Source organism: Pipistrellus kuhlii, unplaced genomic scaffold (genome assembly GCF_014108245.1).
Source record: "Pipistrellus kuhlii isolate mPipKuh1 unplaced genomic scaffold, mPipKuh1.p scaffold_m20_p_3, whole genome shotgun sequence".
In the NCBI taxonomy this organism is placed as follows: domain Eukaryota; kingdom Metazoa; phylum Chordata; class Mammalia; order Chiroptera; family Vespertilionidae; genus Pipistrellus; species Pipistrellus kuhlii.
Window position 1 is genome coordinate 63,014,062 of NW_023425529.1, and position 27,906 is coordinate 63,041,967.

Consider the following 27,906-nt stretch of genomic DNA (forward strand, 5'->3'; position numbering starts at 1 on the left):
CATTTTTAAAATTTAAAAGAATCTAGAGAAATGTTTTTGTTTGTTTGTTTGTTTGTTTTTTGTCAATGCCTATTTTCAAACTGGTGACTGTTCTGGTCCAGGCACTGCTGATAACTCAAAGCAATAAAATCCCAAACATCAAGAATCATTTTGTTAAGTATTTATGTGCCCTCAATTCTTCGACTATTGCCGGTTTTGTACCATAAACTTTATATTTTATGTATCCCCATAAAAAAAGTCTAGAGACACTTTAAGATAAATTTTCTTTGTTCAAAGCTTAGTCTAGCTTCACCTATTGTTTCAAATCAGTTAAACCTGAGGAGTGAAAACTGAGTTATCAGCTGTTAAAGTGTGTATACATTTGGGATGGGAGGGAACCCATATATATGGAATGAATGTTGAAATTTAAAAAAATCAACAGAGCACATGCTGTTGCTCTGCTGTGGAGTAACCTTCCTCTACCAGAGGTCAGTAAACTCATTAGTCCATAGAGCCAAATATCAAGAGTACAACGATTGAAATTTCTTTTGAGAGCCAAAAATATACTTTGCGAATGGGCCACAAAGTTTCAATTGCACTGTACGCAATTATTACCTGGTGGCTTAATACTAATAACAGGGCATAAAGAAGAAGGAGACAAATGAACTACTAAAATTTCAATAGAGAAGTGAAGAATATCACCTAAGAATAATAAATCTTTCACGCACTGAAGTATCTGTATGCATACCTTTTCAGACATTTCTAAGTGAAAGACTTTTAGGGCTTGCTTAAAATCTGCTTTATCTAAGAGTCCATTTCCTTCCTTGTCCATTTGTCGAAAGTATTTTCCCATTGCAGTCAAAATACGGACACCTCTTTTATGCAGCTGTTCTTTTAGCTTATCTGTTTAGGAAGAGGAAAGAAGGAAACTAGTACTACTTCCTGTTCACAAATTTATCTCATGTAAGAAAATTAAAGTTGATGTAACTGATGAGTAATCTCAACCAAATTGTATGTATGACTGACAAAAAAACTTTTAAAAATAGAATCCTTTTCATAAAGAAGGTTATATATAGAATTACATGCAAATATACCAGAACTATAGCACCACTGTGTGGTGAAAGTGTTATTTTTTAAATATAAGAAAACGTTTCACTTTACCAGCATGAAAATAAAATTTTGTTTTCTAGGCATCCTTTTCCTCTAACAATCCACATTTTTTTTTTAATCTCCTCCCTCTGTTTTTGTTGTTCAAATGAATTACAAAATTGACATCAGGCAAGTCACTCAAAGCAATGGAATCCCAAACACTCAGTTCAAATGTCTAAAACAGTGCAGTTTTCAAATGAAAACTTCCATGTGAAAGAGCATCAAGCCTTGGAGTGTTACTCTGTACTGATACATTGAAAGTAATCCGTTCTTCCAGGAATTCATAAGAAGTTATATTTTTAGGCCCCTAGCATTCTCTTTGTGAGTCAGCGATTTCACTAAGTGCAGTTTGTGCCATTTCAAAAAAATATAGAGAACTTTACTAATAACATAGTTACTAAATAAAATATGTAGAGGAAGTAAATGCCACTAGACACAATACTGACAAATATTGTATTGACTACAATAGAATAAACAATGTACAAACAATGACATCAAGAATATTTGAGACTTCAAATACCAATTCCGACAACTTTAAAATGTTTCTAGTCTTCTTACTTATAAATCAGGATTTATCAAAATTCATAAATTATATGATGATTCTCTATGATTACTTCTAGACTATGAAATTCAACAAAATAATTATCTGAGCCTAGTATACTGTAGTAGAAGATTAGACTTTAGAAATAAAATTTGTAATACGATATATGTTAGTATCCAAAGCCTACATATATTACATCAACTATGTAAAGTTAATAAAATCGATTATTTCCCCATTTTAGAGATGAAGAAAGAGGTACAAGAGAATTTCACAATTATATGTCTACTACAGGCCCGGTGCACAAAATTCATGCATGGAGTGGAGGGTGTCCCTCAGCCCAGCCTGCATCCTCTCTAACCTGGGACCCCCCGTTTAAACGGGCAGTCGGACATCCCTCTCACAATCCAGGGCTGCTGGCTCCCAACTGCTAGCCTGCCTGCCTTCCTGATTGCCCCTAACTGCTTCTGCCCACCAGCCTGATCACCCCCTAACCACTCCCATCCCAGACTGATGGATGCCTAACTGCTCCCCTGCTGGCCTGTTTGCCCCCAACTTCCCTCCTCTGACAGCCTGGTCACCCTTAACTGCCCTCCCCTGCAGGGTTGATCACCTCCAGCTGCCCTCCCTTGCAGGCCTGGTCCCTCCAAACTACCCTCCTGTGCTGGCCATCTTGTGTCCACATGGAAGCAGGATCTTTGACCACATGGGAGCAGCCATCTTGTGTGTTGGAGTGATGTTCAATCTGCATATTACTCTTTTATTAGATAGGATAGAGGCCTGGTGCATGGGTGGGGCTAAATGGTTTGCCCTAAAGGGTGTCCTTGATCAGGGTGGGGGTTCCCTGGGGTGTGGGGTGGCCTGGGTGGGGGGCCTGTGATGGTTTGCAGGCCGGCCAAGGGCCTCCCCCCCCCCCCCCCCCCCCCCCCCCCCCCCCCCCCCCGGGAATTTATTTACCTTCTACAATTGAAACTCTGTAGCCTGGAGCAGAGCCAAGCCTCCTGCTCACTCTGTAGCTGCCGCCATTTCTGTTTGGTTCTATGTATCTTCTATAATTGAAACTTTGTATCCTTGAGTGGAGGCTTAGGCCAGCTAGGGCAGGCAGAAAGCTTGGCTTTCTCTATTGCCTGGGAAACTCAAGCCTCCCTCCTGCTCTCTGTGGCTGCAGCCATCTTGATTGGGGTTAATTTACATGCTTGCTCTGATTGGCTGGTGGGCATGGCTGGTGGGTTTAGCAGAGTAATGATTAATTTGGATATTACTCTTTTATTAGATAGGATTGAATGACAGCATCCAAACACTTCTGGCTCCCAATCTTACATCTTTTCTTTTATACTAAGCTACTACCCTGTTTCCCTGTAAATAAGACAGTGTCTTATATTAATTTTTTCTCCCAATGTTGTGCTAGGTCTTATTTTCAGGGGATGTCTTATCTTTCCATGCGCTAGGTCTTATTTTTGAAGGATGTCTTATTTTCAGGGAAACACAGTATAAATCTCTTTCTGATGTCATCTAATGCATAAGACAAGTATTATATTATAAAATTATAATAGCTACTTGATTCAGTTCATGAATAAACCCATATTGCCTCATTCTTTCTAAGTGTTAAATTCATAATTCATATAATACTAGTTATTCAGTTAAATAGGATTATTAAAGTAGAAGAAATCTTTAAAATATTTGTAAATATATACAGTGTTCCCCCAAAATCTGTATATACCCTTTAACAGCTGATAGCTCAATTTTGAAAATGAAATGTATTTTAATAAAAACTGCCTTTATAATTATTCAAAGTATATGTATGCATTTTTTGGGTCATCCTATATATGTATGTGTACATAATTAATTTACAAAAAGATAAGCAATTAGAAAATATAAGTCAAGTGCCATAAAACTAAGAAATACCTGAAAAATACTACTTTTCTACTTACAAAGAAAATAGTTAAAAATTTAAAATACTTGAGAGTATACCAAAATGATACAGACCTTGAATGGCTTTGAATACCAGCCTATCCTTGGCTTCTTGACTGGTTGTATCATCCTCATGTTCTACAGGATCAGTTCTGCAATTGACATGTTCACAATGACATAAAAAAATACACTATCTTTTATAACTCTGAGTATGGAAATTCTCAGCTCTTTCCTGCTCGAGGCTCAACGAAACTCTATCAAGGTTGGAAGAGTGCCTAGAGATTAATCAAGTCCCACCTTCCACCTGCTGATTTAATCCCTGAGAGGATTAAATATGGGAAATAAAAGCTAAAATCCTTAAAACCTTCCAAGAACTATCTTTAAGCACTATATTCATTTTTATGGCCATTTCAGTGTTCTTTTAAAATAATTAAAACTATTAAAATGAAAAGCAGTTTTACCTTGCAAAGTATAAAGTGCTATTTTGGAAAATGAAAAATCTATTCATTTTAAGCCATACAATACAGTGAATTATATTTATCACTAAGAAATACAGAATAGCACCTATTTACCACTAAGAAGCACTCAGCAATAACAATAGCATATATAAAAAATAATTAACATAAGTCAAATTAATTTAAATGCCTTTTTTGTCCATAGCATTATTTTTACATTATGGACATTAGCAATCAATGAACACTAGTAACATGTAGGACCCAAGACACTTTTAATGCTATAAAAACAAAACATCACACTAAAATGTGGAGGAAATTATTAATATTGTACTGTATCTCATCTTTTAAATGTTATTTCTTTGTTAGCATTTTATAAAAGTGTTATAGCAAAGGCCAATTGATACAGTTTCTTTAACATAAAATAGGACATTTTTGTTCTTTGCTTGATTGTACTGTTTCCACACATGGAGTGTGAGGTAGCAAATAAAACAGAGAAATATAGCTATGCTTTGTTTTAAAAAATATAAATCTAACTAAAGTCAAAATACTTTGGGATTTAATTTAATTTTAAGATAATAAATAACAGTGTTTTCACTTTCCTTCAAAATGACAAATGCGTGTTTGACTTACCTGAGATAAACTGAAGCTACCGGATCAATGTTTGTGATTCGAAGGATAAGTAATGTGTTTTCTTTTATGCTTTCTGGAAGTCTGAGATGATCAGAACTTAAAAATGTCAAGTTTGCACCCTAAAAAAAATTAACAGGTGAATTACTTAAAGCTTATAATGTCTAAAAGAAGTAAAATACAACTAATACTAATTTTAAATATTCAATTTTAACTATGTGACATAGTATACTTTTATTATGATTTTTAAAAAGCATTTAGAGACCATTTAGAAGTCACACAGGCTTCAATAATAATATAGGAAAATAAAGGAACTAATCTCCCAATCAATCTCTGAATTAGAATAATCATCTAACAGTCCATGTAGAAACATAATGTAAGAACTTCATCTTCATAAGAATCTTAGGAAGAAATGACAAGCTATTCAAATGAAAATAGAGCTATTGGTGCACAGAAAGACTGCAAATTGATGAACTGTAATGGACCAATCACACTTTTCAACTAGTCTTTTGATAACAAACATCACATAAACATAAAACCTTCTTTTAACCCTATTAGAACTTAAAGGTTTCCATAAAATATTCCTATCAAATATACTTGATATACTCAGAAAATTGTTCTTATTTTGAACTCTAAGTCACTTAGATAAATATGGTCAGATGGGAAGTTTAATTTTCTCTCTTAAAAATAATGTAAGAGCCCTAACCAGTATGGTTCAAGGGATAGAGCATCAGCCTGCAGACTGAGGGTTCCCAGGTTTGATTCCAGTCAAGGGCATGTACCTTGATTGAGGGCACATCCCTAGTAGGAGGTATGCAGGAGGCAGCTGATTGATGTTTCTCTCTATCCCTCTCCCTTCTTCTTTGTAAAAAAAAAAAAAAAAAAAATCAATAAAATGTATTTGATTGATGTTTCTCTCTCATCGATGATTCTGACTCTATCCCTCTTTCTTCCTCTCTGTAAAAAAAATCAATAAAATGTATTTTTTTAAAAATAAAAAATGTATTTTTAAAAATACTTTATTAAAAATAATGGAAAAGATTTCTCTCCACTCCTTTTCCCTGTAACATTTACATAAGAAAGCTTGTAGCTCTAAGTGCTTCCTTCTTCATTTGAAATGTACATAAATTCTTTTCTAATCATAATAATAAGCTGTTGAAGAGACTATGTGGGTTGTGTAATAGGGTTATACAAATAAGAGTGTATACAAAAGCAAATGTCTGTATATATTCATGTGTGCATAGGGTACATCCATATGATCTGTGTCAGTGCATCAGAAACCATACATTCATGCATATGAATGAACATATGTGGGTGCAATTTTTATGCATGTGTGCCTGTGGGCATGTGTGTGTGTTTATTTGATTATTGTCTTAATTGCTGACACTAAAATTTCTTTTAGCAAGGGTTTAGGTAAAGACCTTGGTGGGGCATATGGGAAAGTTCCAGAGTAACATCTGGAAATCAGAAGAAACATCCCCACCTCCAAATCAAAGAAGGACAAGGTAGAATATTTCTGCATAAAGAAATGGAATATTGAAAGGAGTAGAAAAAGATGGGAGGAGTCAAAAATAGAATATTGAAGAGGAGGCGCCTTTACCATGGGAAATACTCAAGGGACATATTTCTAAGAATAAGAATGTCTGATAAATTGTAAGCTGCTGACACTGCTCCAATATAACTTCCTCCATGTCCCTTTCAAAATGTCTGCCATGCACACAAAGCATCATGTACATCAGTGGTTCTCAACCTTTCTAATACCGAGACCCTTTAATACAGTTCCTCAACAGTGACCCCCAACCATAAAATTATTTTCATTGCTACTTCATACTGTAAGTTTGCTACTGTTATGAATCGTAATGTAAATATCTGTGTTTTCCAATGGTCTTAGGCTCCACAGCAGCGGCTCTCAACCTCAGAACACTGCTGTAGAGCCTAAGACCATCAGGTTGAGAACCACTAGCAGGATCGCCTAAGACCACTGGACAACTCACAGGTTGAGAACAGCTGCTGTAGAGCCTAAGGACCATCAGAAAACACAGATATTTACATCACGATTCATATAATAACAGTAGCAAAATTACAGTTATGAAGTAGCAACGGAAATAATTTTATGGTTGGGGGTCACCACAACATGAGGAACTGTATTAAAGGGTCGTGGCATTAGAAAGGTCGAGAACCACTGATGTACATGGTTTGTGTGCAGATTTTCCCAGCTCTCTCCTTTCTTCTCTTCTTTTCCTTGATGAAAATCATAAAAGGGAGCAGAGTTCCACATCTACTTCAAGTGGCAAAGAACAGGAATACAAGAATAAATCATAAACCACACTAACTTATTGGAGAGAGCACTCAGAGCTAAAGGTAACTTCAATTGTGGGGTAGGCATTACACATCCTTTCTGCAGGTTGTGAAGTGGGAGTTGTAACTGATTTTCTCCAGATCGCAAGAGGCAGACTTGAGTGACACATGAATATTATATGTAATCTCAGTTTAAGATGCAAAGTTTTCCCTCACCTAACAGTTACTATATCTTACTGATTATACCTCTTAAAGAATATTTTTAATTTTATTTTTCTAACTAGAGTCCCGGTACATGAAAATTCATGTACTGGAGTAGGGGGTTCCTCAGCCCAGCCTGCCCCCTCTCATAGTCTGGGAGCCCTCAGGGGTGGGAGCAACCCGGCAATCAGGGGAAGGTGACGTCCCATCACACCTCTGCTGCTGCCACTGCCGGCAGCACAAGCCTTGGCCAGTTCTGGTTACCTGAGCGTCGGGTGGCCCTGGGTGCCTGGGGGGCTGAGGGGACTGGGTGACTCAGGAGGCAGGCACACGGAGTGGCCAGGCTCATCTGGGGGCAGGCCTGGTCTTGCCACATGCCCACTGCCCTGGTGAAGCTAAGGGGACTGAGTGCCACTATCTTGTGGCTGTGGGCACCACCGTCTTTGAGGGCGTGGCAGTCAATTAGCACATTCCCCCCTTATTGGCTATGGACGTTACCATCTTTAAGGGCGTGCAATCACTTAGCATTTCCCTCCTTATTGGCTGTGGGTGCCGACATCTTTTCCACAGCCCAAGGGTCAATTAGCATATTCCCTCTTTATTAGATAGGATTAGCTTCATAGACACAGCCACCTGCTAGTTCAGGTTGTTATAACCTCCTTCCTAAATCTATATATTTCAATTCAATCTGGTTCTTTATACCTAGTCTTTAGTGTATCTCTTTCTCACATAGTAACTAGGAGGTCTTTCTAAATCAAAAACCTGATGTCACCTCTCCACATTCTGTCCACATCTTATGTCTCAATGACTCCCCAACACATTTTATTTATTTATTTATTTATTTATTTATTTATTTATTTATTAGTCCTCGCTGGAGGATATGTGTGTTTTTTATTGATCTTTAGAGAGGGGAAGGGAGAGAAAGAGAGTAAAACATTGATTGGTTACCTTCAGTACACAAACCAGGCATGTGCTCTGACCCAGAATCGAACCCAACACATTTTAGATAACTTTTTAACAGAGGCCACACTTAATAAGCTCTGGCTCGTTCTTGATCACACCAACCCTGAACTCTATACTCCAGACAGACTTTCCCTCCCCTCTCCAATCTCCCTATCCAATCTAGCTAACTCCTCCTCTATTGAAATTTAGATAGCTCTTTCTTCATGAAGCCTTTTTTGACTCCAGAAATCTAAATTATTACCCCTCCTATCTGACAGTGTTTCCCATTATTCTAAACTCAACAAAAGCAGGGAATAGGTCTAACTTACCCTTTATATTCTCTGTAATGCTTAGTCTATGAACACACAGTATTTGTTACATGTATGATCATGGTGAACTGTGCTGCATTGTAATCATGAGATAACATCTATACTAGTAAAAGCTTAGGTGGTCTTCGTGCCCTTGTGTACAACGTCACAAGCTGCCACATGCACAGTGGAGGTGGGGCTTGGAGAATACTCCACACAGTAAGGCCTGGGAGTCCTGTGGCTCCTAGCAGTTCAGACGGTCAGTCCTGGTGTCTCCACCACTTTGTGCAGAGGAGGCGGGTCCTGGCAGAGAAGGCGGGTCACGGCAGGGGAGAGCAATTGTGGGCAATCAGGCCAGCAGAGGAGGACAGCTGGGGACAATCAGGCCAGCAGGAGAGGGCAGTTGTGGATGATTGGGCCAGCAGTGGAGGGCATTGTGGGTGATAAGGCTGGCAGGGAAATAGGCATCAATCAAGCCAGCAGGGGAACAGTTAGGAAACAACCAGGCTGACAGGCAGAAGCAGTTAGGGACAATCAGGCAGGCAAGCAGGTGAGCAGTTAGGAGCCAGATGGGAGAGGGTGCAGGCCAGGCTGAGAGACACCCCCCATGCACAAATTTCATGTACTAGGTCTCTAGTCCTATGTAATAAAAGGCTAATATGCAAATTGTCCCCTCAACCGGGAGTTCTATCAGGTGATGGGGCTGGCTGGCCAACTACCTGAGGCTCCTTCCCCCAACCAGTCTCCCCCTCAATTGCCTCCCCCCACCCCTATTGGGGTGGCCTGGCCAGACCCCACCCATGCACAAATTCATGCACCGGGCCTCTAGTGTAAATATAATGATTTAAAATGTAGGAACATTATAGAAATTGTAACATTATCTACTAGAGGCACAACATTCATGCAAGAGTAGGCCTTCCTTCCCCCAGCTGCTGGCACCGGCTTCCCTCTGGCACCCGGGACTCAGATTTCCTGGCAGCCCTGGCTTCATCTGGAAGGACATCTGGTCTAACTAGCATATTATGCTTTTATTATTAGAGATTATCAACCCGTTCTAGGAATTCTTTGTGATACAACATATGCCAGGAATTACATGAGGGGGGAAAATCGCAAGGATGAGCTGATTATCAAATATACAACAGCTCCAGAGCCAACTACCCCTCTGTGTGGAGAAAAACCATGTGTTCCCAGAAGATAAGCCTATTTCAGGTGGAACATTGCCCTTATCCCAATGGCACAGCCCTGAAAAACCTTTGTTTATTTGTTTAATCATCACCTGAGGATATTTTTTCCATTGATTTTTTTTTTTTTTTTTTTAGAAGGAGTAGAAGGGAGAAGGAGATCAGAGAGAAACATCAATGTGAGAGAGGCATATCATTTGGTTGCATCTCTCCTGTGCCCCAACCAGGGCCAGGAATTGAGCCTGCAACCAAGGTAAGTGGTCTTGACGAGAATAAACCTGAGACCCTGCATTCTTTAGGAAGAAGCTCTAACTACTGAGCAAATCGCTAGGGCCCTGGAAAGCCTTTAAAAGTACCAACAAGCTCTTCGGTGCTTACATTGGGGATTTGGGATGGGAGCAGAAGGTAATATGACAGGGAATAAAAGCTATGCTTCCATTCAGAGCACTGGGGTCTGAGTCTGAGAGGCAGAACCTCCAGGGAAACATCAACCATTGGCCATTCACACAAATAAATGCCCCTGCTCAGGAAGGAGAATCAGCTAAGAAGAGAAGCCCACTCCTCCAGCCCCACAGGAGCCCACAAAATCCAACACCTGGAATTAAACCTTTGTACACATACTCAAACTTACAATATAAAAATCGCCAAGTTGGTATTGTTTTCCTTTTCTTCGCCCACGCTGATGACTGTAAGTGCTTTTTTTAATAAAAGGAAGCACATTTGTTCTAGAAGTTAAATGACAAGAATGTGAAATTAGTCAGCTTCTCTCAGAAGTAGTCATCTTGAGAGATGTAACAATGCTTTATGGCATACCTATTTTTCCCAAATTGCCGATATTCGTAAATTGTAAGGGACTGATCGTGAATAAAAAAGAACCCAACCAGCTCTCTGCAAGCATCACGTCCATTTCTAGAAAAAGAGAATAACACCAAAGGTTTTCAAATACGATCATTTTCAAATTAAATAATAAGCTAAAATCATTGCGTCGGAGGGATGATACTAGCTCCCTGGAGTGTGTGGCAATGAGCAGAGGTTAGGTGAAGCCATGGGAAAACATGCCACAGCTTGAGCAGTGCCCATTTCAGTTGGATTTGGTTGGATGGAGGAAAAGCTTTAGCTTACACTGATGAGAACATGGATATACAGATTACTAATTTATATTGACTTGCAAGGTAAAGTTAGAGATCTTTAAAAAAATATTTAGCTTGCAAAAAACCAATCAAGAAAATGCATTTATTATCCTTTGTCCAAGAAAGTTCAAAACCATTAAACAAACATAATTAAAAAAAAAAGACTTCACCATTAGTGTTCACAGAGAATATCAAGTAGCATTTACATTTTACTGGAAATATATAAGACAGAGAAAAGAGAGTTAAGAATCATCTACTTTGTCATCTTCTTGCATCTATCAATAATCTACCCTAACTTAAACCATTAACATGAAATTATATAAAGCAGCTTACATAAAGGTTATTTTTTTTAATGACTTAGAATCTTCTGGTAGTAATATATACCTTTTAAAAATTCACTTCTCTACTTCTTTTTGAAAGACATTTTAAAATCACATTTTAAATAACTTCTGATTAGAATGCTTTTAGTTAGGTTTATACTTCCTATAATTTTTGTAACAGATTTATATATATTATCTAAAAATGTTTGTCCTAAATTCACATTTTCACTTGTTTGTGACAAATTTAATCTCATTATTGTCATTCTTATTTGAAAAAAGGATACATTTTATAATTTAAAAGTTTAATAAAATTATAATTACCTTGATATGATCCTACAGTCAAATTGCACTTTATGAGAAAGCATATTTTCGGTTAATGTAGAATATGTTCTTATCCTGTTAAGAAACACATTTGTCAACAATGATTTTAAAGTTACATACATTTGATATAAACAATAAAAGTACCAAAAAAGTTGTTAATGTTTTAAAATGCACAAATTGCATTAAGATGACCACGTAAGCTCTTTTTTCCAGATTGATAATTGTAGCAGACACCTAAGATATAAACCTAAAATATGGGATGTAAAACATGAACAACTTTTATGTTAGAATGTATAGTAGCATCCTATATAATAAAAGGCTAATATGCAAATTGTCCCCTCAGAGTTCATCTGGGAGACTGGGAGCTTGATCACTTGCTATGATGTGCACAGACCACGAGGGGGCGGCATGGAACACTGCAGGCAACCAGTGACAGAGGGGTGCTGAGGGATCGAGGAAAAGAGGAAGGGGGAGGCGGAGAAGCATGGAAACTGATTGGCCCTGATTGCTAGCCAGGCCTAGGGACCCTACCCAGCATGAATTTCATGCACCGGGCCTCTAGTAGTGCTATAAAAGTAAATATCCAACTAAGATGGCATATTTGTGACTGGCAGTGCTGCAGGGCTAACCCGACCTGCATTTCTAACCCTATTCTCCTTGTTTGCCTTCCACCATAGAATTTGTTTTCTTAGCCTCTTCAATTTTAGGTGACTAAGCAACCCAGTTCTGCCAATAAACTTCCAAGAAAGACTTTGTTTTGTCCGGATCAGAGAGCGGCATGGGAAGAGCCCCACTGTGAACATGGCAGGGATATGACACTCGGAGCCCCTCTAGCCATCAAGCAGCCTTGTCAGAAAGGCCAGTAACACCTGGAATGAGTCGGCCCAGAACTGTGCCGGCTCTGAGCTCTTGAACTAAAACCAACAACAACGCCCAGCGGCCAGTTATACATCAAAAATGAATGTGACTTGTTTAAGTCCCTAGCAGTCAGCTTTTCAGTAGGGTAGCTCAAAACATCCCTTAGCAAAATAACAGAAGAGTGAAAAAGAGAATTCAATGAGGTTTTAGCCTTGGAATTGGTCTATGAGACCTCAAATCAGTCATTTCATCTTTATGACTTTCAGACAGCACTGAATGATCTCACCAAGATTGCTCTTCTTAAAGTTCAGTTTAATAATATGAAGCAAAGCACCACTGTACACACTATGGCACTCTACTACTAATAATCTCTTTTATGTTAAGAAATCTTAAGATTCAGTGATATATCTTTAATTGCCTTCCTAAACTGTCTTATGATATATCCTGCAGGTATAATAACATTACAACAAGGCATATAGCAAGGGACATAAAGATCTTCAAATGTTTTATCTCTATGAAATCCAGGTCTCTATGAAAGGTAAACAAGATACAGTCAATAAGAGGCTTTGGACAAAATGAGTTTGTAAACACAGGGTAAAGCCATAAAAGCTTGATCATCTCAATTCAACTTAACCTATTAGTATTAATGTGCTTTTTAAATACCCATTATGTGCCACAAATAATTATAAATGCTGAGAAAATAATAGCATTAACAATAGCTACCATTTATTGAGAACTTCCTAGACACTAATTATTATTAAAATAAATTTAATGTGTATCTGGCTTATTTAATGGTTGCAATAACTCCGTGAAGTAAGTACTATTATCCCCATTTCACAAATAAATTTTACATAGACATACAGTTAGTACATGGCAAAGCTAGCAAAAAATCTTGCTCAGAACCATTATACAATATTATATTGCTTCTGGAAGGTGAACAGAACTCAGTATAATTGTGCTAAGTTGAGGTAATAGCTTCAAGGAGTCTCATGTCTTTTTGAAAACATAAAAGAAGTAAACAGGTATCTATATGATTAATGGAAAATTCCATTTTGGGTTTTTAGGTATCTGATAAGCAGTACCAATAAACTACCCAAGTTCTTAATCAATACAGAAATAAGAATTAAGCAGATCAATATCAAAATATGAATTTTATTATTGATTGAGTTTAGGAATGCAGAATGAGAAGCTAAGTCTTTGATGCTAGAATTTAACAGACTAATTCACTCATTCCCGTTGGGGAGGTACTTGTAAAACAGAATATGAACTTCTGCAGGCAGCTAATTCCCAAGGAAAAGATGAGAAGACATGTCAATTTTCTGCTTCTAACTCTATAAAGCAGACTTTTCTCCTCTTCTACTGGGACTAATAAAAAAGGGAGCGGGTGAAGTCCATAAATTCAATAATGCTATCAATATTCCCAATTTTTCATAGAACAAAACTAACTAAATCAAAATTTCTATTAAAGAGAAAAGGGCCCAGTATGCTAAGACAGTATTGGAGATAAACAAACTACAGGTATCTAATATAAAGCAATACTAATTAAGATGGAATTATAGCCCTAGTCAGTGTGGCTCAATGGAAACAGCTTCAGGCCCCACATCAAAAAGTCATGGGCTTGCTTCCTGGTCAAGGGCACATACCTGTGTTGCAGCTTTGATCCCCAGCCCTGGTCTGGATGCATGAAGAAGGCAACTAATAGATATGTCTCTCTCACATAGCTGTTTCTCTCTCTCTCCCCCTCCCTGTCTACCTTCCCACGCTCTAAAAATCAATGGAAGAAAATGTTCTGGGGTGAGCATTAACAATGACAACAAGAAAAAAGATAAAATTATATTGGTGCAAAAATATATTACAGGTAGATGAGACAAAAAAAAAAAAAAAAGCCTAGAAGTCTACCATGAATTTATAACAACTTGATAAACGGCATTAAAAGTCAGAGAGATAATGAGTTTAGGTCGACATAAATTTCTTGAAGAAGACAGAGAAGCCCTGATGGTGTGCCTGAGCATTGTCTCATGAGCCAAGAGGTCACCGGTGGATCCTCAGTCAGGACACAGCCCAAGTTTCAGGCTTAATCCCCAATGAGAAGTGTGCAGGAGGAAACCAATCAATGTTTCTCTCTTACATGGATTATTCTCTTTCTTGCTCTCCCTCTTCATTCTTTTTTCTCTCTCAAATCAATAAAAAATATTTTTTTAAATAATATACAAAGGACACTAACAACAAATGGAACGAATGGCAAGCTAGTCTACACTGAAATTAAGAACTCTGATTAAGAGAATGTAAAGGCAACCACAAGGACTTCTAACTAGAATGTATAATAAGTTCCACAGCCATTATGAAAAAGATAACCCAATAGATTTGAAGGGAAGTTTCATATAAGGACATATTTAGAAGACCAGTATACATATGTAAAAGTACTAAACTTCATTATTCTCTAGTAAAATATAAATTAAAATTACCAATACATCCCCATAAGAACTAAAATAGAATATATAGACAATACCAAGCGGGAGCAAATATATGGTTCAATTAGCATCATCTTACTGTGACTGGTGACAGTGTTAATTGCAATCACTTTGGAAAACTATTTGGCAATATTTTAAAAAATATGTTATATATAGATTTCAGAGAGAGAAAAGTATAGGGAGAGAGAGATAAAAACATCAATGATGAGAGAGAATCATGCATTGGCTGCCTCCTATACACCCCCTATTTGGAATCGAGCCCACAACCAAGGCATGTGCCCTGACCAAGAATGAAATAATGACTTCCTGATTCATGGGTCGATGCTCAACCACTGAGCCACCACAGCCAGGCTGCTAGTATTTTTTAAAGTTGAACACATGCATACTAAATGGTCCAATGATTCCACTTATAAGTAGGTACTGAGCAGAAATGAATACATACATTTGCAAAAGTTCATGGCAACACTGTTCATAAAGTGTCAAATGTCCATAAGCATGTGCATATAAGTAAATTTTGGTACATTTATACAATGAAGTACTGTACAGCAATGAAGACAAAGGACACCTATTAATAATAACATGGATAAAATGTACAAACATAAGCAAAATAAGCCAGATACAGAGTCTACATTTTGTGATTTAATTGAAGTGCATAACCTCTGATAGTAGGACAGAGAAGTCGACCTGCTGTGGCAGAGGATGTGGACAATATCTGGGAGACAGCACCAAGGACGGGGTGCTGGGGAACAGGTACTGTTCTGTTTCTTGATCTAGAAACTTGTCCAGGCTGTGAAAAGTCACTTGCCGTACACCCAAAACTTTGTGAGAGTGGATTTATTTTAATAAAACATTAAAAGAGAGACAGATTTAGATATGTGATAGTTGAATGATGGTCCTCTAAAGATGTCCAGGTCCTAATGAATCCTCAGAATATGTAAATGTTTTAATTTACATAAAATGGTAGATTAAAGATCTGGGGATGAGGAGAATGCTTGGGATTATCCACATGGCTCAGCGCCATCACATGGGTCTTTATAGGAGGGAAGCAGAGGGACGTGTGAGACAGAAGAGTGTCAGAGTGAGATAACATGAGAAGGCTTGCCCTGCCATTGCTGACTTTGAACAGGGGAGAAGGGCCAGGAGCCAGGACCCAAGCAAAGAAGCTGAAAGAGACAAGAAAACAGGCTCTTCCCTGACCCTCCAGAAGGAATCCACCTGTCAAGGCACCGCCCATGGGCCTGACCTATAGAACTGAAAGAGGGTGTATTTGTGTTGCTTTATAATACTGTTTGTGGCCATTTGTTACAGCAGCAGTAGGAAATTAATGCATGATTCATTCAAATGTTTGAAGCCATGAAAATTAAAGCTTCTAGAAAATAAGAATAAGACAGAAAGATTAAAATTATAAGTTGAAAACATAAAAGAATTGCTGTGGAACTGGTAGATTTTCTGTCTTTTAAAGCTGAGGCTAGAAGTTAGCAGCAAATGAAATTGTTGAGAAAGGTAAGTGAAATACACCAGAGGCCTGTGAAAGCCCTTTCCAGTCTAAAGCTGTTATAAACTACAAAGTAAAATGCAAAATAATAAATTTTAACCAACACTAACTTTGAATGTAATACACACCAATGAGATTCAGCCAATATATATTGTGTACATTTAATGTCTCAGTCACTGTATCATATACGGTATTCTATACAGAAGGACATATCTATTCTCTCTTAAAGTTGTGGCTGTTATTCCTAAATTACAGATAGAAAACCTAAAGGGCAAACTTTATCCCAGTAGCTTAAAGTGGAAGACTAGAATCTAAACTCCAAAAATCCATTTCCTTTTAAATTGCAAAAAGAAAAAAACAAACAACAACAACAACAACAACAACAAAAACTTTTCAGTTGGACACAAAATAACATTTTTAAAAATACATGTATAAATACCACATGCTCAAATTATACAAGTAAGCTCTTCTTACTTGGTTTCATGTAGGGTTCTTTTCCTAAATCGAAGAGGTGTTATGTTTGAATCTGGAAGGACACAAGCACCTTCTTGTTTCTCAGTGGTTAAATTTTGCTCTGGATCACTGATTACAGCCCTAAGCCACAAAACACAAAGTCTGACAATGAAGGGGGAGAATCCATTCTGCCAGCATTCACGTATTTGTAGGCAGTCGAAGAAGCCCATATATGAATGCAAATTTATACGGCTATCAGAATTATATATTTCTCAGATATTGAATGGATAATCACCCTGTGGTGGCATGGAGGGGATGAAAATGTGACCAAAGTGAGTTCATGAGATAATGGAAGAAGACACACTGAAGACTGTAAGTATTATTATTTATTTCAAACAATTTACTGAAAAATATGCATGTGGAATATTATTCTTTCTCTCCTAATCAAAGACTTTTTCTAAAGCTAAACTTGTCCTATCTCTTCTGGAAGATGTCCTTGACCTAGACTAATCCTCTTTCTTTTGAAATCTTGCAATAGATACACGTTCTTATGCAATTGAGCACAGCTGGTGCCAAATCTTTATATAGTTTTCTAAGGGTTGGGAAACTTAGATTACATTTTACAATTCTTATAGTTAGTCCCACTGCTCCCAAACTCTACACCAAGTCACTCTGAGGTGCCCCAGGGAACGCCCAGGGAAACTGCGGGATATTTTTAGTTTCTGAGGGATACAGTATTTTGTATTTATCAGACACCACATGAACTACCAGCTCAAAGTAATTCGCAGTTTCAGTAAGACACGCTCCTTCAGAGAAGTCTCATCTTTGCAAAGCAGGGCTTCCTACAGTGCTGTGGCAAACAGCAGGTGCCACATGAAATAGAAAGTGACTGTGGCAGCATCATAAGCAGGTCCATGGTTTGAGAGACAGTGCAGTGCCCCCAAAAGGTGCATGCCTCCCATTAGCAAGTAATTATGGCTACTTAAAAATGAGAAAAAATATGTCCCCTTTTAATTCATGTGTGGTTTTTCAAAGCTATGAAATAGGGAGTGCATGCTCATTCAGTTGTTTAGACAAAAATATTTAATAAATAGAAATAATGGGTATTTCTATTAGCCTACGAGTGCTTAAAAAAAGTACTAAAACACTATGAGGGCACTGAACAGAGAAAGTTTGGGAATGTCTGAGTTAGCAAATTATTGATTGGCCAAGGATATGAGACATCAGCCATTAAAAAATTAAATTTATTTTTATTATTGAAAGTATTTTAGATGTCCTCTCCCCCCTCCCCATTGGCTCCTTCTAGCTGCCCCATGCTCCTACTCTATGTCCATGGTTATGCATATATGCATATAAGTTCTTTGGGGTTAATTTCTTCCCACCCACCCCCACCTTTCCTCTGTGATTCATCAGACTGTTCCATGTGTCTGCGTCTATGGATCCTTTTTGTTCATGAGTTTATTTTGTCCATTATATTCCATGTATGATTGTGATTATTGGATGCTTATCTTTCTCTGACTGGCTTATTTTGCTTAGCATAGTACTCTCCAGGTCCCTCCATGCTGTTGCAAAGGGTAAGAGATCCTTCTTTTTTTACAGCTGCATAGTATTCCATGGTATAAATGTACCACAGCTTTTTTATTCACTCATCTACTGATGAGCACTTGGGCTGTTCCCAGGTCTTAGCTATGGTAAGTTGTACTGCTATGAAAACTAAGACTCACCTGCATAGGTGGTCTAGCATCATTTGCTCTGCAACACTCTGTTTCTTCTTCTCAGCGGCCACAATTTCCTGAGAAGAGAAAATAAAGAAAATCACTGACCATAAAGCAGAATAATACTACAACTAACACAAGAGCCCTAAAATATAAACCATCCCCAGTACCTGAAAATGAAATTGAATTGAATCATTAATGCTATATAAAAAATAAAAAACAAAAGACTCACATCATTAAAATAATATTTTTGATGCATATAATCCATTAATAATCCTTGATCAACTTTTCTCAATTAATGTTTTTGACTAAACTATTTCATAGTATTTTTTTGCTTTTCCAAAAGTATTTTTACTGCATTTTAGATTTCATAAACTAATTTGTAATCACTCAAGTCCAAGTAGATTATCATGTATCTCTAATCACTAAAATGTTTCTTTTGAAAGATAAGTTAAAAAGTTGAAAAAATTAAGAAGTCAAATAAAACTTGTTCTATTTTCAGAATATAAATTATTGTCATCCATCCCCATGAATCATTCCAATAAATGAAATCAAGTATGTAATGTTGCTTAAGATAGAGGCTTTGTAACATTAGAGAGAGAATGATGTTTGAAACTGACACAAAATTTAATAACTAAAGGTATATTATAAAAACAAAAAGTATAAACTCCTAAGAAAACCTGGAAACACTGGGCATGACCATTTAATTGTTAGTCTTCAATTGAATTCAAATGTTTGTTTGGTAAAAATTTAAGATGTATGCTTTACACATTCAAATATGCCTCATTGGAATTCATATCATAAGACTAATAAAAGAGTAATATGCTAATTAGACTGGACATCTTCTGGGCAAAGCCACAGTGGCAGAGGCTGAGGCAGAGGCAGTGAGGGGCAATCAGGCCAGCAAGGGAGGGCAGCTAAAAGTGACCGGCTGGCAGGGGAAGGCAGTAAGGGGTGAACTGGCTGGCAGGGGAGCAGTTAGGGGGCAATCAGGAGAGCAGATAGAGGTGGTTAGGGACAATCAAAGGAACAGTTAGGAGCATCAGGCTAGCAGACAGGCAAGTGGTTAGGAGCCAGCAGTCCCGGATTGAGAGAGGGATCGGGCCTAAATCAGCAGTTGGACATTCTCTAAGAGGTCCTGGATTGGAGAGGGCACAGGCTGGGCTGAAGGACCCCCCAAGGCATGAATTTCATGTACCGGGCCTCCAGTTTAATATATAACTGCATCTTGTGGTCTTAAGCTTGTGATAAATTATAATGATTTTTAATAAGTTAGAACAATTGTATAACTTACAAGTAAAGCATTTTATATGCAAGGGTGATTCAGAAAGTGGATGCTGTCTAAAATGTGAAACTATATAAAAAATAATAAAAAAGCTCAGCCAGAACAGAGATGTAAAACCCAGAAGTGTTATTGGTGGAAGTGAAGCTCTTGGGGTGCATGAGGAAAAGAATTTCCTGAGACCCCATGGGATGATGGGGGATAGTAGAAAGCCTTATTGATTATGTAAAATTAAGGGGGTTCCCCTCCAAGGTCCCACCATTGAAAGAATCCAACTATGTCTTCAATGGGGTCAGAATCAAGGCCACTGCCCAGAATTTCTGCTTCATAGTAAAGTCCATCTAGTCTAGCCTCTGACTAGCTTAGCTTGTGTTCCCAGCTGCAGTCCATTGCATGTGAGGCTCGCACAGCCTTGGCCATGCACCGCTGAAGACCACGTGGCTATGGAGAGAGAACAGTGCTGGTCACGGAGCAAGAGGGAGCCTATCTGGAGATTTTAACTTTCCAAGGTTTGGCATGCTTCTGATGGGATCCTCCCCCTAGCCAATCCATTGTTCCCCAGGCTGGACTGACACACAGGCACCTTTCCTACATCACCCCGACTTCACTCTGCATGCATCCTTCTACACTTTTATTTGATTCCTTCTCCCAGCGATCTTCCGGAAATGGACCAGTGGTTCCCATGGGAAATGTGATGTTGTAGCTTCCTGGTGAAGCTGCCCAGATGGCCATGCTTACAACATCCGGCCTCCTCTTTGCTCTCTTCCCATTATCAATATAAAAAAAAACTAGCTAATTACACCAATAACAAGAGAATAAAAGAGCTGAGGTTAATAAATATAGAGCCCATGCAGAAAGCCCATAGTAACTGTTGACATTTATGGTGACTTATACTTTTTGGAAAGGTCAGAACCACCCCGAGGCACATTGATTTAGAGGTTTGTGTAAGCATAAAGCAGATTAGATGCAGAAGTCACACTGGTGCAAAGAATCTGATCACATTGAAAAACGACAAGCAAACTAGAAGATGTGAAACAGAAACCTCATTCTCACTGCTTCTGTCATCCAGTTAGGTGGCTAAATATTAAATTAAAAAGTTGCCCCTACATTTTAAAAATAAATGCATACTAATTTTGATGTGTTCAAAGTGTACTTACATAAAGATTTCCTTGAAAAGCACAGATAAATGAGGGCTACCACAATCAAGGGAAATGTACTTGAGAGTGAATTTAGATGTATTGTCACTAATAACGGAATTGTAAGGAAAAGAATTCCACTAACACTGGTGGCTTTGAATTACACAAAGAACAAAACCCAACTGACCTTAAGCACTGGTGACATGCATTTCAAGTGTAACTTTAGACAAATATCAAAGAACCTTTATCTGAGACACTATGTTGCCTTATAAAGTAGCTTCTTTATCTTTAGAATGACCCTGCTAATATTCCATATTCTATTAAAGATCAATATCTAAATAATAATAGGCATAGAAAATAATGTTCTGTGGTTTTAGTAAAAGAACTACAACAAGTTAGCAACCTGGGACATCCACAAAAAACTGCCTGGCGGAGACTGATTTCACAATACTATCAGAAGACAGTGATTCTGGATGAGTTTGACCAAAATAAAAATACATTCACTTTCCCTTCAATGATAACGAACATGTAACCAGCTGGATCCATATTGCTTTATTGTTATTCAGTTTATCTAAATATGAATTTTCCCAACTTTTGAGCCAATACTCGCTGGATTTCTATCAATCCATTACAAGTGTCCCTAAGATTTTCACCACCCAGGAGTGTCTGGGGTGGCCATTGGATTCCAACTTCAAGCAGGTGGTCTGATGGGTGGTGGGCGCAATGCAATGTGCAGATGGTATATCACAAAATTACATACTTGAAACCTGTATCACTTTATTAGCTATGTCTCCCCAATTAATTTAATTTTTAAAAAGTAAACAACTTTTTAAACATTAAGTAAAATATTTCTATTGAAAAAACATTAAGTAAAATATTTAATTTAATATTTAAACATTAAGTAAAATATTTCCATTGAAAAAACTTTTATTTTAATGTCAATATAAAAGAAATGGTATAATTATCTTATTTGTACCAGAACTGGTCTAAGCAATTCCCATCAAACAATATTGATTTTGTAAAAGTTATAATGTAGTTAATATTGAGAGTATAAAGTTTTACTTCCCTTTTGCTAAAGAGTTTTTTTAAAAAATTCCTATCCTTTTCTTTAGGAGTTCTGAATTTCTCTAGCATTCTTAGCTTCTGACTTTGAAAAACATAATCAGACTACTGTTGGGAGAGTCAATGCCAAATAAGCCCACTGACAAAGAGCAGCCAGTTAACATTAGGAACTTTATAAACAAAATTTTTACAAACTCTCAAGGATTCAAGACAATTTCTCCACAGTGAATAGACCAAATGTCAATCATTTATTAAAATGAGGACTCGATATGCACATTAATGAATGTTCATCTCAATCCAAACTTAATTGTTGAAATTATTTATTCAGTGATAACTCTGTAAAACCTTGCAGGGCAAATTATCTCACTGGCTTATCAAATAATAAGTAGACAGACTGGTAACTTACAGCGTTAGCTTTTCTTGTACTCTGCTGTGCATGGGAAGGGTTGTCCGCATAACGCTGCTGTAAGAGGGCTTTCCTATCCAGAGTTGTAAGGTCATCTGTGATGGCTTCTTCCCCTTGGGCATGCTATACACGAAAGCAATAAATCAACTCTCAGGCACATACTTTGAATATTTTTTTAAAAGAACCACTGGATATGTCAGTGATTATTTGTGGAGGGGTTAACAGTACAGGCTCTCTGAAGATCACACTACCTGCTCAAGTCAAGCTCTTCCACTTTCTAGATAGATGAACTCTCTGCGCCGTGGTTCGCTCATGAAAATGGGAATTAACAATAGTAACTACTTCACAGACACACACAGAAAAAGATGAAATGAGATGACACATGTCCCACACTTAAAAAAAAAAATACCTGACATACAGCAAGCATTAAATAAAAGGTAGTAACTATTATAACTATTATTGTCCATTTAAGTCTTTGTAAAGTTAATAAATGTAAGCACACTTATTCTAAAATTAAATTTGGGGGTAAAGTACTAAAAGAAGGGTGTGTCTTTTGAGGTAAAAATTCTTTGGGGTCCTAAAGAGATAACCACTAACTATTTCTCTGCATATAAGATGTGCTATATTCCCTAAACAACAACAGAAGTGTTCCAGTAGGATTGCAACTGGAGAAACTTCTTGAAAGGTCTATCTTCACACTCGACTCTGTTGTCATGGCCTTGATTGCTACAGGGGATCTTACTACACATCTAGGTGTGATTTGTGCCTGCCTCTCCTGTTATAGGTTCCATGAGGGCAGGGACTGTGCCTGTCCTTTTCGTTGCAGTTCCCTGGTGCCAGAAAGAGGAACACACAGAGGATGCGCTTGATGAATATTTATTCAATGAATGAATGATGAATCTTGTTCAAGTGTTAACTATCGAGAATCAATGGATGAGGATATTTTTTGCCTTTATGTATTTACTGCTAATATCTTTATCTGATTTTCTTTTAGACATAAAATTCTACATTATGTTTAAGTTGAAAAAAGTTGAAAAGTATTTGGTTTTGTTTCAGCTTGTTTTTAACCTTTACACAGGGGAAACCGTAGCATTTCCACTTGGTATCTCAAATTTAACCTCCTCAAACCAGATTTCCTTGTGGTCTTCCCCACCCTTTCAATCGTTCAAAGCAAAAGCCTTAGCACCAATCTTCTTCTTTCCTTTCTCTAAGCCTACAAGAAATCCATTAGCAAGTTTTCTCAGCTCAATCTTCAAAATCTTCTCATCAGATGTGAAAAAATTATGAAATTATCCCGCCTGTTATAGATTATTATACTTGTGTGCATTTTTTTGATCTGGGAATTTTGTTTTAATACAAGGGACACCTAATAACCCCATAACTTTTGCTGTTAATGCTTTCAGCTAAACAGCTTGTGAATTAGTTAGTTCTAAATAATTCCTACCTGGATTGAAAAAACTAGCTGATATGCCACACATGCTTATAAATTAATCTTTCCTACCTATAGAAAAATACAAACTAACCAAATACAACTATCAAACTTCCCTGAAAATAGATTACTTTTATAAAAAGTTAAAAATTAAGAATTGTATACAGCCGGGACCGGTTTGGCTCAATGGATAGAGCGTCGGCTTGGGGACTGAAGGGCCCCGGGTTCGATTCCAGTCAAGGGCATGTACCTTGGTTGCGGGCATATCCCCAGTAGGGGCTGTGCAAGAGGCAGCTGATCAATGACTCTCTCATTGATGTTTCTAACTCTCTATCTCTCTCCCTTCCTCTCTGTACAAAAATCAATAAAATATATATATATATATAAAAAGAATTGTATACAACTGTTCTCTTCTTTATGTCCAGTTGCATCATAAACTATTTCCAAACTTTTCTTTCCAAAATTCAAGATTGACCTCTCCTGTATGTATCTGGAAAGCCATTAAATTCATTAAGTCTTACTCTTACAAAATTTATACCTAATTAATATTAAATAAAAGCATAACAATTTTAGGGATTCATGTTGTTAAAACACATCTCTCAAAATGAACATAAGACAATCATGGAGTAATGGTAGGTTTAGAAAAAAATAAAGTCATTATAAAATTATAATGACTTTTATAAAGTCATTATAAAACCACTTTTCAACTGTTGAGCTTGAACGCTTTCTTAGTTGATGGCTGCTTTTAGGCCAACTATTGTGGTCAAGTTGTGATTTACTCTCTAATAGGGGTTGTATTCCTTATCTAAAAAGCTGTACCTTTTTAGATTATTATTTAAATCTACATTATAATTTGCTTATTTGTTAGGTAGATTTAAATTAGAACTAAAATTCAGTTCTGGATAACCAGCTATCACCAGGCTTGGTAGGTTTGTCGCCACTACCTGGCAGTCGTTTCACTATTTTTGCTACATAGATGAATTCGTCCTGTTGGCTGCTGACAGGTAGCTCGTCTGGTTTCGGGGGACCTAACTTTAATTCTTTTTGCTAGTATTTACTAGTTGAATCATTATGCAAAAGGTACAAGAGTTAAGCTTTGCTGTTTATTACTTAAAATTTTCTTTCAGCTTCCCCTTGCGGTACTTCCTCTATAGCGCCAGATAAAATTTCTATCACCTATACTTTAGTTATTTGTAAATGTTTTGTTTTAGTTTTTATAATAATTTTGTGAAGTTTGAGTTATGGGCTATGCTTAGTTTCAAAATGTTCAATCTTGTTTGAAATCTTTTAGGTGTAAACTAAGTGCTTTGGTTAAGTTACATTTTGTGTTATCCAAGTGCACTTTCCAGTACACTTACCTTGTTACGACTTATTTCCTATGGAATAGATAATGTTTTTGCTTGAGGAGGGTGACGGGCGGTGTGTGCGTGCCTCATGGCCTTATTCAATTAAGCACTCTATTCTTAATTTACTGCTAAATCCTCCTTTGACTAGTGGTTTCACGCGAGTTTTTGTAATAATTATCCTCAGTTTAGGGAAATGTAGCCCATTGCTTTCCAATCCATAGGCTACACCTTGACCTAACGTTTTTATGTTAATATTTGTGCTTACTGTAGTTCCTTTAGTAGGGTTTGCTGAAGATGGCGGTATATAGGCTGATTTGGCAAGGATTGGTAAGGTATATCGGGGTTTATCGATTTAGACTGGAAGACAGAATTCAAGGCAGTAACATCAAAAACAGATATACTATCTTATTTCCAACAGAGAAAAATTTCCAACAGAGAAAAGATGATAAGGTCTTGTCATATGGCTAAAGTTTTCACATCTGAAAATGGTAGCAATAACCATTTAGGGTAATTGTAAAGAATAAATTAGTTAATCTGAGTAAAATACTTAAACTGGTCCCAGGGGACACTTATTATGACTAACAGCAACACATATCAGACAAGAAGATGTTTCTATAATATGTGTACTCTTTTTTCAGAATTTCATTAGAATTTTATAAAGCCTCATACATTACCTTGTCATCTATCTTGTTTCTTGGAGATGGTTGATGTCTGATATTTGATTTTCTCTTTTCTGCATTTCTCTGACAATACTGTTTATATCCTTCTTTCATTTCAGTTTTGTATTGCTGATATTTTAGTTTGTATTGGCCTGTTGGTGCTGGCAAATCTTCAGGTATAACGTCCTGCTCCTAAGACAAATAGAAACAGTAAATCCACCAGGAAAAAAAATCAAAATCATTATTCATTGCCTGGCTAACATTAACAGGTTTATCACTTGCCTTAACATGTATGCCTAAGAAACGACAATTATATCCACGCCCTAAAAGAGGCGATAGTTAAAACCTTTAGCTGTGCAGCACCACAGCAACCAGAGCAGACAGAACTGCTGAGAACGGGCACTGGCCTTTAACTCCAGTGAGCCCATACCTTGTTTCCCTGGTACTAAGATAATTTGAGAGGACAATGATCAATGATCATCTTTTCTTTCCTTTTAGGCTTTTTTTTTTTTTTTTTTTTTTTTTTTTTCCTGCCCCAGAAAAACTCCACTGTCAACCATTTCTTCCAGAAGGGTCATAGGAATTACAAATCACTGATACTGAGATGGTTCCCATTTCCAGAATGTTAAGATGTTTATCTTCTGGTATTATTTGGGCCCCTGCCACACTTCCATGGGAGTGAGACATAACAGAGGCATTGGATAAGAGAGACCTAAAACAAGTGATAGACAAATACTAGGACATACTTAATGGCCCAAAGGGGGACAGTCGCTTTAAAAGCCAGCACAACTCTTGAAAATTATTGATAATATCCGAGACTAACCCAGAGGAGAAGGATGAGGCAAATCTTCAGGCAAAACTGTAACATGATATAAACTAGGATACTATTGGTGCAATTTACCCAAAATAAAACTGATGAGAACATGAACAGAGCCAGTTACGTGAGAAAGACTAACATAGACAGCAAGGCATGCCTTTTACTCATAGAATTCTAGTCAGAATTTGTGTTCGTAACACGGAATAATGTGTGAAATACAAATATGTCCCAAGGAGATATCTTGTAATTATTTCTTCCATAACTTACTAGTAGCCTCAAGAATGAGTCAATTTCCAAGAAACAAATCTTATATTTTTAAATGAGCAAGAGCTGATCTAATATTCTGCCATAATTTTAAATTCCTGATTTCCTATTAGGATAATCCTATGCTTTACCAATTTTATAAGGCACTTTAATAATAACATTCCTCTGTGAGAAAAAAACATGAAGCACAGTAATATTACTGCACCAGCACTATTGTTTGGGATATTAGTATGTTAAATCCTTAAACTGAACAAGACATAGATTAAGCATAATAAAACATCTGGATTAAATACAGTGCTAAAATGCACACTATAATTCAGAATGTTGGTTATAAGAACTAAATACTAACCAGTTTATTTAGATGTTGTTGGGTATATGGTATTTGACGTGGTGTGACCCAATCAAGAGCAGATGATGAATTTGGTGGGTCAAAATAAATATGCGCTGTTCTAAGTGGAATATATAAAAAATCATCCTAAAAATAAAATTAAATGATAATTTATTATCTGCTACATATAATATTGTGTTCAAATGTTTGATATATTAAATATGAAGTAAAAATTACCTCATCATCAGAGTCAATAAGGCTTCCCAAATCAAGGCGTGGAACCCTAAAAGAAAAAAAAAATCTATGTAGCCCATAACTTTAAAAACAAGAGACTTTAATTGTTACAAATCATCTATGCTGCATCTTACATAAAATGGTACACAGATGCCAATGGTTTACCTCCTAATGATATTACTATCCTTTGCTATTATTTGTATGCCAGAAGTTATTCTTGTCTGTGTAGTAATATGATATAATAGTAGACATTTCTTTCCAACTCTGTGTTCAATGATGTTATTCTATAGGTAACTTGAAATCAAACACAATGGTATTATTTACATAGAAACTGGCAAAATAATATGAATCAGGACTTAATTTATTACTTCATTGATTTCTGAGACTTTACAAAGTGATGGAGAAAATGTTAAATAATGCAGAAAAAACTTAAAAGTGTATCATGTCTTCTCTGTGACACTGTGAATAACAACAACAACAAAACAACAACAACACAGAAATATTGTTTCAGTATTCAAAAGTATCACCTGATTCAATAGAGAAATCACTCACGTCACCTTACAATAAATAAAAATATCAACCAACACTCAT

General features: G+C 37.0%; 1 protein-coding gene and 1 long non-coding RNA gene across 5 annotated transcripts in view; one reads left to right on the plus strand and one right to left on the minus strand.

The window, feature by feature from the left end:
- The window catches only part of CAPS2 (calcyphosine 2), a 50,691-nt gene that overhangs the window by 14,024 nt on the left and 8,761 nt on the right, over positions 1-27,906 (minus strand). For 2 of the 4 annotated variants that reach the window (XM_036457720.2, XM_045588267.1), the window contains exons 4-15: positions 27,319-27,364; positions 27,103-27,228; positions 25,688-25,864; positions 22,239-22,361; positions 18,362-18,429; positions 16,659-16,778; positions 11,361-11,435; positions 10,403-10,498; positions 10,221-10,314; positions 4,663-4,781; positions 3,653-3,729; positions 728-882 (exon numbers count right to left, since the gene is read on the minus strand). In XM_036457720.2, coding sequence (XP_036313613.1) covers positions 728-882; positions 3,653-3,729; positions 4,663-4,781; positions 10,221-10,314; positions 10,403-10,498; positions 11,361-11,435; positions 16,659-16,778; positions 18,362-18,429; positions 22,239-22,361; positions 25,688-25,864; positions 27,103-27,228; positions 27,319-27,364 — 1,276 coding nt within the window. The remainder of the gene's footprint in view (positions 1-727; positions 883-3,652; positions 3,730-4,662; positions 4,782-10,220; positions 10,315-10,402; positions 10,499-11,360; positions 11,436-16,658; positions 16,779-18,361; positions 18,430-22,238; positions 22,362-25,687; positions 25,865-27,102; positions 27,229-27,318; positions 27,365-27,906) is intronic. The other 2 variants (XM_036457722.2, XM_045588268.1) reach the window with 2 other exon arrangements.
- LOC123653208 lies at positions 15,950-25,366 on the plus strand. The gene is made up of 2 exons (XR_006742875.1): positions 15,950-15,980; positions 25,055-25,366. It is a non-coding gene; the product is annotated as an uncharacterized LOC123653208 (long non-coding RNA).